Source organism: Nilaparvata lugens, chromosome 3, assembly GCF_014356525.2.
Source record: "Nilaparvata lugens isolate BPH chromosome 3, ASM1435652v1, whole genome shotgun sequence".
Classification (NCBI taxonomy): Eukaryota; Metazoa; Arthropoda; class Insecta; order Hemiptera; family Delphacidae; genus Nilaparvata; species Nilaparvata lugens.
Window position 1 is genome coordinate 58,467,326 of NC_052506.1, and position 20,897 is coordinate 58,488,222.

Here is a 20,897-nt window from a genome sequence, read left to right on the forward strand (position 1 = left end):
CTTGACATTTCTCATAGAAGAGTGTTGGGATCAAGTAGGCTATCCTTGCGGTGAACAGGGTCACCAAAAAAAGCCAGGCAAACTTTTCCCCTCATAGATCACTCGATTATATGATCACGGGTCACGAGCTGTTCACTTCACGTCAGCTGTTCACTTGAGGCTGAAGAGCAGCTGCTGTAGCATGTAGGCTCTAGGCAGGCCAACACACCGCCTGACGCCTCACATCCAAGCATCACTCAACTTGCTAACTTCGATCATTTCCAGTGAGCAAACTCATACTATCGTTTCCAATGTTTAGTTGACCGAGCGAAGTGAGGTCTAAGATTCAAGTCGACGGTTTGGCATTTCTCTTGATGTTTAAATGTTTGAATATTTAAATTTGTATATGTTGCGCATTTACGGCGAAACGCGGTAATAGATTTTCATGAAATTTGACAGGTATGTTCCTTTTTTAATTGCGCGTCGACGTATGTACAAGGTTTTTAGAAATTTTGCATTTCAAGGATAATATAAAAGGAAAAAGGAGCCTCCATCATACGCCAATATTAGAGTAAAAATCAGACTATAGAATTATTCATCATAAATCAGCTGACAAGTGATTACACAGATGTGTGGAAAAGCCAGTCTATTGCTGTATTTCCATAAGGTCTATAGTTTCAATCAGGTACTTGTGGATGAGAATACTGCGTGAGGTCTACTGTTCACAGAACTACTAGTTTATTCAGAGAAGTTACCGCTATGGAGAAAATATAGCATGAGAAGATATCCTATAGGTCGCTTATGTTCCAAATTTCAAGCCAATTTTTTGTTAGCTCAAGCCGATTACTGTCGACTACTATCGATTATTACTGTTTTGGCCGGGTGAGAGTGTAAGTACGGTGAGGTATGAGAGACTACCAACGTCACACAGCTTCACGAAGAACTACTAGGACTAACGGCTTGACCTATAGTGAAATTTGGAACATAAAAGCCATGGGATAACTTCTCAAGTATCTCAAGTATGGGATATCTCCTCTCTATGATGAAGCACAATGAGTATATTACTTGAAAAACATGATCTTATTCAACTTGTTTTCAAAAATGAATACTTTTTACTCAACACACTTGTCCATTAGCCCAAGAGACCAACTACAATCGATTGCATCGTCGGCGATTTCCTGTTTGATTCCATTGTAACCGTAGACGATTTAAATTTTGAAAGTTGCAAAAGAATTGAACTGAGGGCCTTTGCCATATTCGTCAAATACGATACGAGCTTCCAGTCTATAATCTTCAGTAAGCAGTTGAAGGCAACAGTTGAAGTAATTCAGTTGAATTCAACATCAATTATTGCTTCTCGATAGTAGGGAGACAAATAAAAAGGATGATTTACAAAGTACAATAGTAAATACAGTAATTCATCGCTTAATATTTATAAACCGTTTCCTGAAAACTCAATCATTGAATCATGAATGTTTGGATAAAGCAAAACATCCCTTAAAATGAAAAATTTATACTATCGTTACTAACTAATTCACTTTTCACTAAAGGCACCATCTAGTTCGTTAACAATTTTCAGTATTTCAGATACGTGTTGTTCAAGCAACGATATTTATTCGATAGTGAGAATATAGGAAGAGCCGACTTATGTTTCTGTTCAATCTAGAGAAGGAAAAAAGTGCATTTGATTTTACGTCTACAAGTTTATTCAACAGATCAGTTAACTGATACTTGGAAAAAGTAGTAGAATTTTATATAGTTGGCGTGTTTTCAGATGCTAGAGTTGAATGAACGTGAGTTGTATCGCAGCGCGGCTTTTGGGACTGCTGGGGGTTGGGGTGGGGGTGCGAATATCGGTTGCCGCCGTCGACATGAATGGTGAAGACAGCACGCAAGACGGAAGGAAAAGGAGCGAGAAGTACGTGTGTAAGTAGTGCGGAAGGGGAAGAAGGGGACACCGCCCAACAACTAGAGGGGTAGTACCGACCTATCCACCCTACTCTTCCCAGATATCGATTATACGCGCGGCCCCTCCCTGGTGCAACCACGTTGGCCGGCCGGCCCTACTCCTAAGACAATATTGTTAAATTGTTGACAATTACCATCGACAGTCGCCTGATCCCGAACGCAGCCAGATCATCCTCACTTAGGCCTACCAACCAAGGATCACATCCGGATGACTCTGTCTCCTCCTCACCCCATTCAAATGACCCACTCAACCTCCACTCATATCACTTATCTCTTAGTTTTCATCTTTCCTCGGCTGCTACCGTTCTTGCCTCTTGCCACAGCATGGTAGCTGATTCCCGTGGCTGATAACACGCTCAAACACCGACTTCATCGACTTTCTCAACTCATCGTTCAAAACTCGGCTCTGCATTCCACTACAATCATCAACCTACACAAACTTACAAGTTTATCTAGTTAAAAATTATATTTTCCGATTGAGTTGCAATAAAAGAACTGAATTAAATTAAATTACCTAGTCTATAAAAAGCCTTGTAAATTCTCATGAATGAAATTATTCGTTACTGTCCTTTAACGTTAGCTCTAATTACAAAGTTCAATTGCTTTTTGGTTATTTCATCAAAACAGGACTGATACAATTTATTAATTCACGTTTATAATCCTTGCATGGAACCACTGTAACAAGTGGGATCCAACGTATCAGAGAGTAACTTGAAGATAGTAGAAGTAAGTTGATAGTTGGTCACAACACTAAGAAAGCTGTGAGTTTATCACATCACTTACTACCGAATACCTGCTTGAGCTGGTGAATTTTAAACACAATCACTCCAGCCTCAAATGTATTGGAAGAAGGCTCCAGTGGAGCTACGGCGACTCATTTCAAAATAATACGGTTTTTACTGAATAGAATGAGGTTATAATATTGCACTTAAAAATCCTAGTTTAGAAATGAAGGTATAGAATTTGTGTGAGGTTTTTACCAGCTTATTTGTCTTACAAAGTCAGTCAGAAACGTTCTCAATGAAAATTATTAAGAGGGACACTTGATTTCAAATTTGCTACAAGTAAGAACAGAGATGATTTTATTGGATATACAAGTACATTATATTATATGTGAAATGATGAGAAAATGACAATGAATCATTGCATTCTTCTCAACATATTTTGGTGAACTTTATGAAGTTACAAGCCAAGTACATAGTTATGAAACCAAATCTGAAAGCGAGGATAATTGAAGATGTGTTCCGCACAGAAGATGAATCCATGGAAGTCGATGATGACAAGATCCATCATGGACACACAGTAGGCTATTCTGGCAAAGTAACAAAAAATAAAATACTGCACTTTTGAAACCCCGTATATCAATCGAGTTAAAACTGATTATTTATACAATATACGAGTTGTGTGTGTGTGTGCGCGCACCCATTATTGATGTTAATTTCCTGGAATGTGGGGCAAAAATAGTGAACGAAAAGCAAAGCATAGGTGCTGGCGCTGGCAGAATGAGAAGAGAGGAGCGATGAGAAGTGGCGATCGGTGACCGAGTAACGAAAGCAGGGGTATGAGAAATGGAGAAAGATGCGGAAGCTGAGAGCAATGGGGGAGGAACGGAGGCAAACCCTTTGCAAAAATGGTAGGGGGAGGTCAGCGCTCTAGCACGTGCCTTAACCGAATTTCGTCAGCTCAGCTGAGCTCAACTCAACACAGAACACACCGTCATCTAGTTACTTTGTATAACGATTTCCGGTCTCACCACTCAATATCATTTCATAAATGAAGGAGAAGTGTGATCAAATAGATAAATGTGCTAGCTATATATTATAGTAATCAATCTCTGACTTCACAAACTATGTCAGACAGAACACTCATTTTTGGAGAAAAATGACAATGTAGATCATCTACTATCATTTGATATGGTGTAGTTGATTCCTCCATTTTCATATCAATCAATTAACTCTTTAGAATCAATAGATTATATACAAAACTTTTGAATATAACCAAAAATATTTTGCAAAAAAAAAATAATTTTCAATATAGTAGTAAGATATCTGAGCTCCAAGTAAAAGCTCTGAATACAGTACTAGAATTATTATTCAAACTAGTACAATAATTAAATTCAGTATAATATTTAAATCTTCGTATAGTTTGCTTACATTTTTTTGTGAAATCGGGGAAATTTCAAAATAAAGGATAGGCAGATAATAAAGTTTTCGGTAGCCTATTACTAAGAAACGAAGAGCTTCTGCTACCAGAAGAGACAGAAAACGAATGAAATGATGTGAAGCGATTCAATGTACAATAAAATCAGTCATTGTAATGCTTAGGGCCGGTGTCCGAGCTCGAGATTTAGCTAAGTTCTAGACTTTAAACAGCTGGAGTCAGAAAATTTGCTTTCCGAAATGGGGCGTAGTCGTAGTCATAGTCAAAGTCACGTTTAAATTAAATTTCGAGAAAATTAAACACAAAATAGAATGAAGAGAAAATAGTGTAAAGTTTCAGATATTTTGAATTATTTAGGAATGTTTCATTTCGTCAAGGAAAAACGTTTCCAATTATAAAAATGAGAAAATAAAGATTTATTTTGCTGCAAATATTTACTGCGACGAGTACGCCTCGTTTTGGTATGCCAATTTTCTGACTCCAGCTTTTTAAAGTCTATGTATTATACAATTGAATCGCTTCACATCATTTCATTCGTTTTCTGTCTTTACTGGTAGCAGGAGCTCTTCGTTTCTTAGTAATAGGCTACCGCAACTAGTCTACTACCTCAGCTGATAAAGGAATGGAAAGTTTTCAATAACGATCGATTATGATTGGACAAATAAATATTGAATTGAAAACCCCAAGAGACCATGACCACATTGTGTTTCTTGTTACTAAAATAGTTTTTAAAACATCAGATTCCTCATGTTAATGTTAAAATATTGAGTTCAAACAATGTGTAATGTGGACCTACTGTTTTGATGCTGAGTTACTGCATTATACCAAACAGGTGAGAGACATTTCCGGCCCCACCCAAAGCATGGCCATACAAATCCATAAAATAAAAGTGTGGATACCATGTTCTTTCTTCTACTCTGGATGCTTTTGAACAACGCACTCCATCCAACTGCATAGATTTGCTGCGTTCTATATAGCCGAACTGCACAACATCGCAATTACTCACTAGTGAAACATTATTAAAAAAAAACATGATAGTGAAAAACATAAAATTCATTTCAAACTATATAAATAATCGGAATAGAAACATAAAATTGAATTCACTGGCTAGACTATGGAAAGGACAAATGATCATTTCTACAGAGCCAGGATCATAGCAATCCCAAAAATAACTCTGAGGTGGTTGAGAGAGTAGTTAATACTATATTATTTATAGTAGTCTAACATTTTTATGTAACTTTATTATTGAACGTCAAAAAAGTGTGTTGTTTTTATACAACTTCATTATTGAAAATTTTCTAGTATTATAATGTAGGCTATTATTTTGTAGAAGTTATTTATTGTTATCAATGTAAAGGTATTTTTGATGAATATTACATTGTGATCAGAGTTAGTCCTGATAAGGGACTAACTAAGAATCAACACGATCAACACGATTGCTGACGATCTTAACTACAACATATTTTAAAACCTCACTAGTACTCTTTCACTTGATATCAATAAGATTGCTGATAATAAAGAATCATTTATATTGCTAATGATGAAGGAAATGGTAAGTTTGAATGAACCTTGAAACAACATTTTCAAGTTTTCTACGTCAAGAGAATCAAAATAATATTCACTACATTTCAACATGAGACAACATACGTTTACAATAGTGATTGCAACAAACTTTGAATTCAAATATATTGGAATTAATCTGTAATCTGTAGATTTAACAGATTATATAGGAATAAGCGATTTGAAAGTAATACCTCCTCTACAACATCATCGTAATAAATCCTCTACAAAATACCAAAAACTCATTAAATAGATATAAAATGATGGGGGAATTGGCTTTAGTTCTACAGTCATTAATTTAGTGGCTTACATTGGATCTATTGACGTAATTATATGTTGTAGATTGTGGGCTTTTGACTCATCTCCTCTTCTTCAGTATAAATTGAAAATGAATTTTAATGGGTTCTTTGAGGGGAATAATGGAATCACATGACGGGCAAAATAGCTACTATAATCCTTCCATGAAAGTTCAGAAAGTGATGAAACACTGACTGCATACACAGAAACAACAGTATTGTCAAATTCGTCGAGATTTACTAGAAAGTCAATCAAACTGGATCTAGCTTGATCTAGCACAGTTTGCAAATAGTCAATTTTGAGTGAATGAGCATTTTCCTCCCATGGTGTCATCCCATCCACGTCCTCGCTTCTTGCATTTTCTTTTCCAGTGGGCCAACCTCTTCTGTACCTCTAATCTATTCATTTAGTATCTGATCTTGTTTCGTAAACGTTTAATATTTAATATCTTAACAGAAAGCACTGTAAGCAGGAGGAATACGACAAAATTGAGTGGAGTTTGAGAAGCAAAAGCATACTAATAACAAAGCATCGTGGCAACACTTGATCATATCTATCATCAGAGAGAAGCTGTAAGATTGAAAGCTGATAGTGTTTTCAAGCTACAACCTAGTCAGTCACGCCTGGCTTCATTTTTGTTTGAAAGGACCGCAAAGGAAGCAGCTGGACGCAATGATGACACATATACGTGGTTAAGACAATAAACTTTATTTCAAGTACAACAGGCCTAAATATATCTCGAGACTGTCATATATGCTTTATGCAATTCGGCTCAATCAACCCATCATTATCCTCTCATAACATACCCAATGTCTCTGTGTGATCTTAATCAACAAAAATATAGTATCCTACAGAAGTCGATATTATTACAAAAGTCTTAAATGATCGATATTTTCAAGTGAACCCCAGCTAGCTGATTATAATAATATCGTTGTTTAAAACATGCATAAGAAGGATGATAAGAGATTATGTAGAGTGGTGATTAATATATTAGCATTATTGTATTAGTTAATCAATGTTGTAATCTAAATTTGCGCACCAAAGTACCCAGTTCATTCTTAGAGTTCATTTTGTCCAAAAAATATTATAAATGGAAGATTAATCACCACATTAAAAAACCAATAAGCTTAATATTTTCCGATCAGTTGGAGCCGACTCATTTTTATTTGATTTCCGATTTCTCAATACAATAGGTTCTCCATTTATTTATAAGTCACTTTCATGTATACTTACAAGCCGGAGTTATCCATTTCATGTGTATGCTTGATTACTTAGCATAAATTCCTCACCTGGAACAATCACAGACAAAAATGAATAAAGCGTCAAAAAGAGAAGACACACACAAAAACAAAGTTTAGACATATAAAGCTGCGTTTACACTGTCTAACTTTGTTATATAACTTTGTTATATGTAACAGGTTATAAGTAACTTTTGTTAGAAAAATAAGTTTTGATTGACAAAAAGGAATTTGTAACATGTTATAAAACAAAATGATCCGTTTGTGGGTCTCTACAGTAACTATATTACCCAAAGTATGTCCATTGACTGTCACGTAGTACAAATCCGCATTAGATTATAAACAAACTTTATAGTCCTATCTTATTTATTGAAAATTATTTGGAAATTTGAAACTTATCACTTCTTTTACCGATTGGAAACGTATTATGAACTACCGATGAGTTAGGTGATAGTTAAAGTGATTATACTTTGATATAGATCAATAAAGATTATTTAAATAACATTAATAACGCTTAAAACATCAATTTTTCTTCCCTCGGGCGCGCATTAGTAGGGCACATCTCAAGGATCAAAATTTAAAGAAAAATTATTATTTTTTTTCATAACTTTTGTCACAATGATCGGATGTCAATGTACCACAGCTCATTCTTCTCGGCTCGTCAAGGCGGTTCAAAAAAATGCTTCATGAGTCGAATTCGATCGAAAAATATGAAATTCATCCCTGAGTGTAGGTACTTCAATACACAATACACAAAACACAATACTTAACCAGTACTTCAATACACAAAGAAATGACAAATCAAAGCTATGAATCTCGGTAACCCATTATTATAAAAAAGACTTGGTCTTGAATTTTAGAATTGAATTTGAATTTTTTTCTTATTTTAGTTGCTGCACACGGAAGAATATGATCGTAAAAAATCAAGAAATCGAAGATACTTTTCTCATAAATTAACGGTCTAGGCAGTGCTATGATAGGGAACAGTGATTCAAGATGAATTTTAGAAAAAATGAAAAACTGGGATCGCCATTTTTAAAATCGGTTGTGACTGTCTAATTAAACTGGAATCAAGAGTATTCTTCATTGTAGTTGAAAGAGGAAATACTTTTCCACATTTTGAAATTTTATCCTGAGTATTTCACAATATGCAGCTTTGAATATGGAAATTGGTCATTTTTTTGTGAATTGAAATACTGTTTAAAGTACATTCAAGGATGAATTTTCTATTTTTTGATCGAATTTCACTTATAATGCGTGATTTGGAACCGCCTTGACATACTGAGAAGAATGAGCTGTGGTACAATGAGATCTGATCATTGTATCAAAAGTTATGAGTGTTTGAAATTTTGATTGTTTGAAATTTTTATGCGTGCCTCTCCACTAAATTAAGATCATATAACGGATGATTCTCTAATGAAGTTATATCATAGTGCGAAATCTGAATGTGACAATGGAGTTGCTGATGATGAATGGAGCTAAAACTCAGGTGTTTTCCAAAATACAAGGATCATTGTTGTCAGGTTTACCTGGAAATCTTCATAAGATAGAGCCTGTAGAGCACAAAACTACGCTCAGAGGAATCTTGAATTATACATCTAAATGGTGACAATCGGAAGATATTGTAGATCAAAAACTAAAATTCATCAAAATCAATTTTTTTTCTAATTTTACTTATTTTTGAAAAATTGTAACACAGTACTCATTGAGGATAGAAAGTTCCGAATAATCTGATGATTCAGCCACTTCCCCCACCACCTATTCCAACTCCATTCTATAACTTGTTACATGTTATAAGTAGTAAAACGTTCTTATAACACATGTAACATGTAACAAAAAGTTATACTTTTTCTTTGATTTTTACCGACTTCGTGCGGGAAAGGGAAAACTTGTTATAAAACACGGATTTATGTTATAAAACACGAAGTTTTTATAACATGTAACAAGTTAAATGAATTCATAACATTTTTGATGAAATTGTTATATAACCAATGTTTTATAACAAAGTTACACAGTGTAAACGCAGCATAATGAATTTCACTTGAATTTTGAAAGAGGAATGCCAGTTTCTGTTTTGAAAGGGGTATTACTTTTTATGAAAAAGGAATGCAATACTATATTTTTTCACTTGGTACAATATGATACAAAACATATGGCGCAATACTTTAATTTCAGTTGAATGATCGATGATGCTACCTGCCTGTATTATAATTGGCAATTTCTCGGTTGGTCTCAAGTCTTGATCCATACATGATATATCAGCCTCCAGTCCGGCCGGCCGGAATTCCCAAGTCCAATCTCTACGTGTGGAGGAGCCTTCAATATTACACGTACATGTGTGAAAGTACTTTCAAATTTAAAATAGACGTCATTTCATTAATTCATGGTGAGAATCTCAATCAAAAGGAATAGGTTTGTCAGTAAACAATGTTATTTCAGTTGAACATATCAGTTATCATTTAAAATGTAAAGTAATTTCAAAAGTAACTTATTCAGAGTATTGAACTAGGCAAATGTATCTTGTACGGTATCGATATTATACAAATGTATGATAATTGGACTTAGTTACAGACCAGTAAAATTGCACATCACTTTCAGTTTATTTATTGACTTGTTATGCTGTATTATAATATGAAGCATTTACTAATGGCAGTTGACAGTGACATTAGTTGTGAATCGTTCTCAGCATGGGAAGCTCTACGTCGATAAGCTACCTGCTGGCTGTAATGCGCTCATACATTCACCGATAATTGATGCTGTAAATTGAGGGCGCGCACCAATAAAGGAAGCTCGAGGCACATAACAATGAGAGCGACAAAACAGCACTTACGAAATCAGGAGACTCGTCTAATGTGTAAGTAAGTGTCCCATTCTTGAATGACTTCTACATACTATTGAATCGCTTCACAAAAAAAATCATTCAATCTAATATCAACAACCTTCAAATTGAAAAAAAACTTCTACTCTATATTCAATCATTGAGTCGATAACTTTTAATAGTTTGGAGGATTGTCTTAAGCAACAACAATCAACAAAGTGAGTCAACAACAATTGATGAATAGGGGGAGCCATGAATTATAACTAAAATAAGAATTGGTAACGTTATAAATGATAATGATAGCATTCTTTAGAAGTGCAGTAAAACCGGTATATAAATGTGGATATTTTTATTAGTAGTTTCAGTAACATGTTATATTTTCGACAGTTTATGATACATAATAACCTGGATTATATTACCTGTCTCTTCGTACACAATAACAAATTCTCCAACAACGGCGAGTCGTCCATTCATATAATCTCATTCATTCATCATTATTAGAAAATTTCACAAATCAATAATGATGTCTCGGTAAAAACGAACCAAGATGCATGCACATAGCACTGTACAGAAGAATGTTCGAAGACAGGGGAACACGATGGACACTTGTGAGATCTTCTCGCTAAAACGCTATTCCTAATACCTGAGTACCAAATTTATCATTGAAGTAGTATATAAAAATATTAATTCGATTGTAGGATATGAGTAATTTGTACTGAGAAGTGACCACCAGGTTAGAAGGGTGACCTTTGGCACCCTTGTTCCCAGGTTATCATATTGCCGAGCCAAGCAGTTATCGAGTAATGCGAGACGCAGAGCAGACGAAGAAGCGGAACAGCTTTGTGTGTCGTTGGAATCACTCCTCCACATCAGCTATCAGGTTGGCTTACTTCGGCTATCGTGTTTCGTGTCTGACGTCCGGCCTGCATCTGTGCCACGACTTCGCTCCTTCGCATCACCAAGTTTTATTCGAATTATAACAAATGTAAAAAGTAACTATTCCCACTACAAAAAGTTTCCTTCCTCCCTCCCTAGTCTCCAAAATGTTTGATATTTTTTTCAACACAATAAGCTCATGTTTTCCCTTTTGTAATTCAATTTTCAATCACAAACAACATAAACTTAAAATTTTAAATTTTGAAGGTTGAAATCTATACTTATAAAATTCTTATCTCACTGACTCACTGATCACGATTTCTGGAAAACTACTGGACGGATTGCAACAAAACTTGAAATATAGCTTCCTTATTAGTCCTAGGTGCTCACTAAGAAATCTTTTGCCGATATTTTAACTCTAAGGGTGGTTTTTAAGGGTTTAAAGTTCGTCTTTTAGCAAGTATATTCTTCATATTCCAATCTCTTAATTATAATTGAAATGTCCATACCATAATGTTAATATAGAACTATAATCTAGAGAGAGAGAGTACCTCTTCGAAACAGTTGTTAACTGGTAACCAAATTAATAATTGTCAGGTTGGCATTAAGTTGAGTTAACTCTGTTAGGTTGGCACCAAGTTGAAGATTAAAATGCATTTATCGCGGAAAAATTTATTGGGCACTGCTCTTCAATCAGAGCTATTCCTGAGAATATTATATTATTATTTATTTTCCAATCACTTGATAATGGCATTATTTATAGCCGAAACATGTCGTGTTGAATAATTTTAAAAAGGGTAATCAGATTTATAAATATTAGAATATAAATATAAGAATAAATATTTTTATTTCTATTCCTGGTAGTATAGATAATTTTTATGTTTCATAAAACAAACTTTTATGACGGGATTTCTATCAATTGATCCTATTCTATCAAGACTAATTTTGTTTGTATATCTGACAGATCGCGTGAACAGCTTAAACAATTTCGATGACGCAGTATGATGAATGGAGGGTATTTTAAAACTTCAGAAGTGTCAGTTGTGGAATCTGTGTGCAAAGAATGAGGAAATTCGGCCAGAATTTAACTTGACGAAAGAAAGGGGTTTTTTATTAAAACGGCCAAATAGCTGTTGTTGCTTTTCCTAATGTAAAAATATCTTCCATAGAAGTAAGGCGCTTTTCCCATGAATCAATTATTCCCAAGCATTAGTATTGTTACCAAAGAAAATAGAAGGTAGCTTTCGATAAAAATATTGGAGAATAATATTCATATTATGCATAACAGTTCGTTGATATTCACTTGAAACTGTCAGTATACCTCATTAATAGCATCAATGCTCACCATTCAAATAATGTTGACATATTGATGTGAATCTTACTATAATTTGTTTACATTAGATCAGATGAAGATGATAGCTACTGTTTCGATTTCATAATTAGATTGCCATTTTTGCTTTTTATGCCAGCTGTTATTAGTTTAGATTTCAATTATGTTTGATATTTTCGCTTTTTATACCCGTTGTTATTATTATGTGAAATAAGCTCTCATTAAATGAAATAATAATCATTGAAGTCAATTATACTATGCGAACAATTTCTGTTTAAATATGTGTGTTTGCGGATATGTATGTATGTCTGACGGATCTCGAAAACGCCTCTAACATTTTTTTTATTAAATCAGGAATAGAGTACGTTTGCAATAAAAAAATATTTTGGAACAGGTCTCAACTCTGGGAAAAATCGCTGAAGCTCTTTCAGAAAGGATTATTGGTCCCTCAAGTAGCAGCTGATCAAATAAAGTTTCCATACTCTGTTGAAAACGTGAGAAAAAAAGTGTGAGCAAGTAAAAAAGATTATAATAGATGTAGTTGAGTTACCAAATTTAGCGATCTTATTTTAAAACATTGCATTCATGGAACATCTGGAAGAATAGGTACAGAAAGTGACCGGAAGATAGCAAAATAAATTTAAAATCGATCTCTCCAAACATATGGTAGTTGAATTGATGTTCATTGTGAGGTGATAGAAATGCGACTAATTTCTTCAGCTTCTTTTGTATTGGTTGCTCTGTTGCTCAATGTTTTTACGCAGCCATGGCCTTGAGAGAGCCAGTTGTCCTGTCTGTTAATTCCTAATCCGGACTAAATACCACGAGAACCAATCAAAGAAGCCTTCTATTGAAAAAACCCCTGCTCTGATTAGTTCTCATGGAATTTAATCATGATTGAAATTGAACAGGCTTTTGAGCTACTGGACCTGATATTTTCATGTTTCAAAATCAGCTGAAAACTATATCGAAAAAAACATAATATTCCATCAGCTGGTCCTATTTCCTTTCATCCTATACTATTAAACAAGCAATTTTTGTTTATATGTTTGTATTTCACCGGATCTTGAAAACGGCTCTAACGATTCTCACGAAATTCAGAGCATAGTAGGTTTATAATATAAAGATTCGATTGCACTAGGTCTCATCCCTGGAAAAACTCGCTGAAGGACATTGAAAGGATAATTATTATTCATCCTTGGAAAAACAGCTGATAATAATTATTTCGTCGTCTGTTGATGATGGAAGTGAGTGAGCGAGTTCATGTGTGTGGGACTGTGTCAAAATTATGACTCAGCTGTTAAACTTTTGTAATCATTCAATCAGATACTTAGTGCCGGTTGCAAAAAAGCCAGATTATTTTCAATCCTAATAAATTCCAGTTGATCCATCTTTTTGAAATGGTCTTCTCTGATTTGGTTCAAGTGAAATTAATCAGGATTAATATTCAACCGGCTTTTGTGCAACCGGGCCTTTGTGAGGGAAATTTTTGCATTCCTCTGGGAATTAATCTCAATTTACCTTGATTAGATAGAACATTTCTGTATGAACTATGAATGATATTATAATTTCTTTTTTTGCAATAATTTTTTTATGCTTTTATACTATTTCAGAAATTAAGTTACATGTTAATTTACATTCAAATTTTTATCCGTAAGCTTTTGGTTTCAAGCTATGATTAAAGAAAGAAATCATATAATGGTAGTCAACAATAATCAAAGTGATTGAATAAACTCTATTCAGAATTATTCAAATTAACATTAAAATGTCCACTTGAAAATTCCCACTTTAATATTTATGGTAGTAAAGCTTAGGACATGAGAAATCAGCCATATTTAATGTTAGACTAATTATTATGAATGGACTCTTATATATAAATGGACTTCCATAGAAGAAAGAATCAGTGGATTGGCTGCTTTTACTCTTTTGAATAAGTGAAACGAAGAGTAAAGCTGCGTTTACACTGTAATAAGATATTTTGAATAGTTATCAAAATCATTGAATGGAAAGAATTTATAGGTCTCAAGCAAACAGCTATATTGCTAGATACAATGTCAACAAACTCAAGATTAGACAATAACGGTTATCCAGGCTACAGTTTGAACAGCCAAATGAAAAGGAAAATATTATTACTATTTATTTAATAATATAAAATAATAAATTTTGAGGTTAGGTTCTTTGGTACTTACTAGTCGGCAACCTAAATAATTGGTCGAGCCATATAAATTGAGAATTAGCCAGACACCTGTGGCAAATTTAGTTGCATACAAATAGCATTCGCTTAAACTAGTATCAGAGGGTTAGTAACAAGCATGGCATGTCAATGTAAAAGAAAGAGCGTTTTAGAAAATACAAAAATATTTATTATGTCATACGCGCATGGACAAAATGTATAAAATAAATAAAAATATTAAAGAAATGGGATACACCTTACTCAGCACATGAATACATTTGTAAGTTTAGAATACGCCAATCAAAATACAGTAACTGACCAGCGGTAAAGCGAATTAATTCATAATATACATTATTTATTATATAAACGATAAGAATTTGTAAACTATACAGTACCCAGATTTATGTAACAGGTAAAAAATGAATAATTAAAACAATAATATTTGCTCTTTATGCGGTAACCTAGCAGATTAACACGGACTACATTGAATCATTTTATTGCATAGTAGTGAGGCTAGGGATAGCACCAATTAGAGTGGATATTTGAATTATATGCAAATTCAAAAATACGGAAGTATGGTTGTGAAAAGAATAGGGGTAGATCTAAGCCCACTTGCTTGCTAGAGGTCACCGGGAACAGCCAACAATTTATAGAGCACAAGATCCCTTTTTAATATTTGCACATTTTAGTATCTAAAGTTAATGGTATATTTTGCACCTAGAGCAGAAAATGAGATTTTTCCGGCTCGAAATCGGTTTTCAAGTCTGAGGCCGTAGGCCAAGGACTAGAAAAGATTGAGAGCTGGAAAAACATTTTTGCCCATGGTGCAAACGATATTTTTCGCCACACTACAGGTATTGCTGACAAAATAAATAAAGAATACTTGTTATTGTACCTATCTCTTGATTTTAGTGGTAGAAGATTTGCAGTCGGGATTTCAGATTCTTTTTAAATTTCACTTGGAATATCACAGGCGTCATCATCTTCAAGCATTTTTGAAAATTTGGAATGAACTAATCAACAATAAATAATTGAATAAAAATGGTTGCAAAGTGACTGCTGAATTAGTTTGATTCGAAACTCGAACTGAAATCATGGTCACTTTGATGAAGAAAGTGGACACTTGCCCAATCTAGTGGATGACTTATCAACTACGGACTTCCAAGCGGCTGGAAAGAGAACACTTTCTGGCCTAGACCGGAAAAGAAACCTGGTTCTTACATCAGACAAGAGTCGTCTGCAAACAAGGTCTTCCAGATCTATGTAGGGACTGGAAAACAGCTGCTTTCTGTGCAGTGTGGCGAAAAATTTATAAATTAATTGTATTAGACTCAGTGAAGTTGCATTATAACAGGAGTCATTAATCAAAAAATCCCCTAGAAGGAAACGACAGCAGCCCACCAGGAAGGTCGAGGACATTGAAACAAATTTGGAATGCCATCAAAATTGTGAATTTCGACATGTGAGTTTAAATTGAAAAAGTTATTAAGGAGGCCCTCAGTGCTATGAGTAAATCACAATCAAATAAAGCTAGCTCGTCGAATGGTTATTTAAATGTTGAAATTAATATTGGAATTTGCGCAAATATTAAAACATAAAGGGAATATTATTAAGAACAATCTATGATATTTAAATGTTTAGGTATACACAGATGAAATATTTATTGATTTTTGATATATTATATTATATGCTCACTTAACCATCTTTTTTATCAGTAATTTATAAAGATTTTTATGAAGCTCATGTTCATAAATTGATTTATCTGATTTCCACCACAGGCCAAACCCAAGCCCTGAGATATATTTTAATATTCATATTATTTATATTAATTTGGAAAGAAAGATTTATAAGTTTTATTTGACAAGCAACAGCAAGTCGATAACTGAGCTGTGTAATTTAAAAGTATATGTTTGCTGATTAAAGAAGCACATTGTAATATTTTGTGCTAAGGAACAAAGCTGTGAGCTATCTGTGATAATTTTCAATATATATCTATTCTCATATTATTTTTATATTTGTTGTTCTATATTTTTTATTTATTGCTCGTTGATTTTTTCATGTAATTACATGTTTATGTTCATTGAATGGTGTGCTTTTCATTTATTATCCTATCTCCATGCATGACCAATCTTGTTATATTCTATTTTATTATCATTATTGACCTATTATTAAAATTATCAACCAACTGTATTCTTCATCGAATAAGTTGGATAAATCAGCGATACAACAGTGATTGTTAAGTCTTTGAAAATAATACGATCCCGAGATTTATTTAAATTATACAGGACCATCACATCTGATTTGAAGAAACTCAAAGGTCTCATAAGTAAATAATAAGTTAATATATGTAAAAAAATGAAACATATTATACATAAATTTTACAGGTTAAACGGGTTAGGTGATTTAAATATATTACTATTAATTTACTTTGCTTACGCCCAGTCAGTATTACAGTATGGCATTAGGGTATGGGGTGGGGCATTGGACGTACATTTTAACAAAATCTCCTTAATTCAAAAACACTTAATTAAAGCAGCACTTGGTCGACCCAGACGTTACCCTACAAATCTCCTTTTTACAGAATTCCCAGTTTTAACAGTTAGGCAACTATTTGTGAAAAACATAATATTGTACATAATTAAAAACAGAAATCTATTTACACCTCAAGCTCGAACCTACAATTTTCGAATGCAAGATAATTATCATATTAACAGAACTGACATGACTGTATGCCGAAGACAATTTCCTTACATCTGCAATAGACTCATCAACCTGCTACCAGAAAACTTAATAGCAAATAGAACAACAAAAGCAAATCCTAAAAAAAATAGCAGAGTGGATAAAATCAATAAACACTTCTCAATTCTTACAAACATAATATAATATTAAATATCACCATCATCTCATTTCACTAACTACAGTTCATCAATAATTGTATCAATTCTCAAGATATATTCCTTCCAACACAATATATATCAACATTGACTTATAACAGCAACAAATCATAAAATTTAATATAGCAGTAACTTACTCCATTTGTATTACACTTCAACTTTTCTCATATTATCATTATTCTGTACATTTTTATTGTCATACATATTTGTATTAATTTTTCTTCTCTTTCACTTGTGTATTGTACTTTTTATGAATTTTTTTGGTACTCGCTGCCAGCACTCAAACCCTTGGTTTTGCAGGCAGCGCCTATTATGTTATTTTGTGTAACAAAGTTTTTATTTATATGAATACTTTGATTGTCTATCTTGCTTAACTTTGTTTTAAAATTTATCATTGTTTTTGTATTATATGTGAAATGGCAAATAAAATTTGATTTGATTTGATAAGGATTGAGTAGTCAACATTTTGTCAATAACTTCGGTGTAAACCAGCTTAAGCGATAGGCTATGCCATAAATTCCAGAATAAGCAAGAGATCCATGGATACCAGAGTCAACCAATTCCAAATAAACTTGATTTGGAATTCTATTTTCAATTGCATCAAGCAAAAGCAAAAATAGCATGATCACTGCTAATTTGATAAATGTCAACGAGAAATATTAATTGCCAATGGATAAAGTCGAGGTCGACTCTTAAGCCCTGCCCAATATTCCACAAAATTCGCTGCAATTAGTCTACTATTCTACAGAGCACTTCCAACACATCAATTAATAATTCAAATGATTAGACTCAATAATTTTCATGCCAAGCTGAGGCCTAATTTCTTTATTTATTACCGATAGAGGGCAGATCATAAGATGCTCCTTGTAGGTCCGTGATACAAAAATTTGAGCTGAGTCTCATCTCTGAGATAACTTGAGAGGAAAAATTGATCATCCAAGTAGCAGCTTATTTAAACAGGAATTTCCATCGTTTGTTGAAAACTAAAGAGAGGAAGAGAGAAAATTAACAGCTGTGGTTATAAAATTTAGCAATATAATTTGAAAACATTGCATGATTCAATGAAAATATTCCCCGATGTCAAGATGAGTGCATAAGAGCAACTGGGTGACACCATAAGGCATCACCTTGATTGCTTTGCAAAAAGACCTTTGCAAAAGGACCTATTGATTGCTTTTTAAAATACGCAGTTGAATGTATATTTCAACAGAGTTGAATGTGTTGTTCAAACTGAGGTGATAGCAACGCAACTAATCATCACACTTACAAATATTTTTGGGTAACTAAGTATTATAGAAATGTATTTGAATGAAACTTGAAACGGTCAGTTTGACGAGACTATATTAATTTATTATTCAAGTTATATTCAGCAAGCAATTCTTTTTGTATGATGGATCTCAAAAACGATTATAACGGCTTTGGTAGAATTCAGGTTATAAATATTTTACAAAAATAATCTGATCATTTAATTCCCATAGCGAAGCACGGGTACCCTGCTAGTAATAAATAAAGAACAAAAGTATGCCACTCAAATAGATTTGATATCAAATATGTACATATATGCATAGATTTACAAGCAAGTCTGCATATCTTGCAAAATACGTTTGTTAACTCGACGGAACACATAATTGCGCTAGCCTTATCAAGAAAATTTATGCAGATGTAATGGGACCCTAATATTAATTAGATTTAAAATTGTTTCTTACAATGGAGGTTAGCAATATTCTATAGTGAGGTCCACGTTAAAATAGCAGTGTTTGATAAGCAATGGCTATTGCTATCCTTGTCTATCATTCTTCACCAAAGTGGATAGCGCTATCTCTTTGTCACTTTGCTCTCTTGCCAGATCGTCTTTTAACAATGTAGAATTGATTAAATATTTCATCTCAATTATGAATAGTCATTATGAAATTATTGAAAATAATAATTTCTTGCTTAATAAAATATAGCCTAATTGATTATTTTAAACGAGAATGAACAGTTAATATTAATTTAAACCTGTATAAGCTACTATCTATAGAAGGCATTGACAAGACAGAGGATCGGTAACGTTGTTCTTGTATCTTTCTCCACTGCCATTATAACGTGGACTTCACTATAGATTCTAGAAAATAAGTTATCATCTGAAACACCTCCAAAGTCCAAACACTTATTAACTAAAGGTTGGAAAATAGATTTGAAAAAATAGTTTTTGAAGCCATATTCAGCATACGTTTTAGGGAAATATGATATATATATATATATTATATATATATATATATATATATATATATATATATATATATATATATATATATATATAATATATTACACACAGTTGAACTGTGTGAAATACTCACAAATACCTCACTTTGGGTATACACACTCAACTTAAAGTACCATAATTTTCATCCTCCTTGTTTGTAGCACGTAGGCTACCGATCGCTATGAAATAGCATACATAGGCATACATTATCAATGACTTTACTTGGGTTCGACGATAAGGACCTTAAAAGGGTTCCAGATAGATGTGTCAGTAATTGGAGTGGGCGGGCCTGATCCAGTCTAGAGTACCTACTTGACCTTGTATGGCTGAAGAAAGAAAGGAAAAGGTAGACTAGACCATCTCGATCGTATTTCACTTGTGGGTAGGAATAGCTATTTATGAATGTTATTAATGGTATCTGACAGTAGCCTACTGGATTCCCAGTCCAGATTTCTTTGCTGTAAGAACATTCTCACATCAGTTATTAAGAAATATCAAATATCCATAAGTACAGTGGGCCTACAAATAATGTTTTTACTTTCCTTGTCCTATTAACATAGGTAAGGAAAGTACTGCTTTCCGAAAAAAATTAAGGTACCCAAATTTCTAAATTTCTATACGTTTCAAGTTCCCCTGAGTCCAAAAAAGTTGTTTTTGGGTATTGGTCTGTATGTATGTGTATGTGTGCGTGCGTGTGCGTGCGTGCGTGCGTGCGTGCGCGCGTGTGTGTGTGTGTGTGTGTGTGTGTGTGGTGTGTGTGTGTGTGTATGTGTGTGTGTGTGTGTGTGTGTGTATATGTGTACACAATATCTCATCTCCAAATTAACGGAATGACTTGAAATTTGGAACTTGAGGTCCTTACAATATGACACAAACAATTTCGATCAAATGCAATTCCAGATGACGGCTAAAATGGCGAAAATGTTGTCAAAAACAGGGTGTTTCGCGATTTTCTCGAATACGGCTCCAACGATTTTGATCAAATTTATACCTAAAATTGGCATTGATAAGCTCTATCAACTGCCAGAAGTCCCATATCTGTAAAAATTTCAGGAGCTCCACCCCATATATACAAAGTTTGATTTTAGATTCCCAATTATCAGGCTTCAAATACAATTTAAACAAAAAACTCCAAGTGGAGAAGATTGAGCATGAAAATCTCTACAATTAATGTTCAGTAACATTTTCACCTAAAATTTAAAATAAGATCGAAATTCAAAAAATGTGGTTATTCAATTGCAAACGGTTGTCAACTGTTGATTCTATTAAATGATTCACTATGAAGAGATAGCAGATCTCGTGTGCCTCAAGCGTTATTGTCCTGCCACCAGCTGGCTCAGATCTTTGAATAGTAGACTT

At 33.7% G+C, this 20,897-nt stretch overlaps 1 protein-coding gene across 9 annotated transcripts in view; it reads right to left on the reverse strand.

The window, feature by feature from the left end:
- The window catches only part of LOC111053962 (protein enabled), an 84,456-nt gene that overhangs the window by 40,383 nt on the left and 23,176 nt on the right, over positions 1-20,897 (reverse strand). For 3 of the 9 annotated variants that reach the window (XM_039424148.1, XM_039424151.1, XM_039424145.1), the window contains exons 2-3: positions 18,130-18,276; positions 7,198-7,253 (exon numbers count right to left, since the gene is read on the reverse strand). The exons of 4 other annotated variants lie outside the window; for them this stretch is intronic. In XM_039424148.1, coding sequence (XP_039280082.1) covers positions 7,198-7,214 — 17 coding nt within the window. In that variant the 5' untranslated portion in view covers positions 7,215-7,253; positions 18,130-18,276. The remainder of the gene's footprint in view (positions 1-7,197; positions 7,254-18,129; positions 18,277-20,897) is intronic. 2 more of the 9 variants (XM_039424149.1, XM_039424146.1) reach the window with 1 other exon arrangement.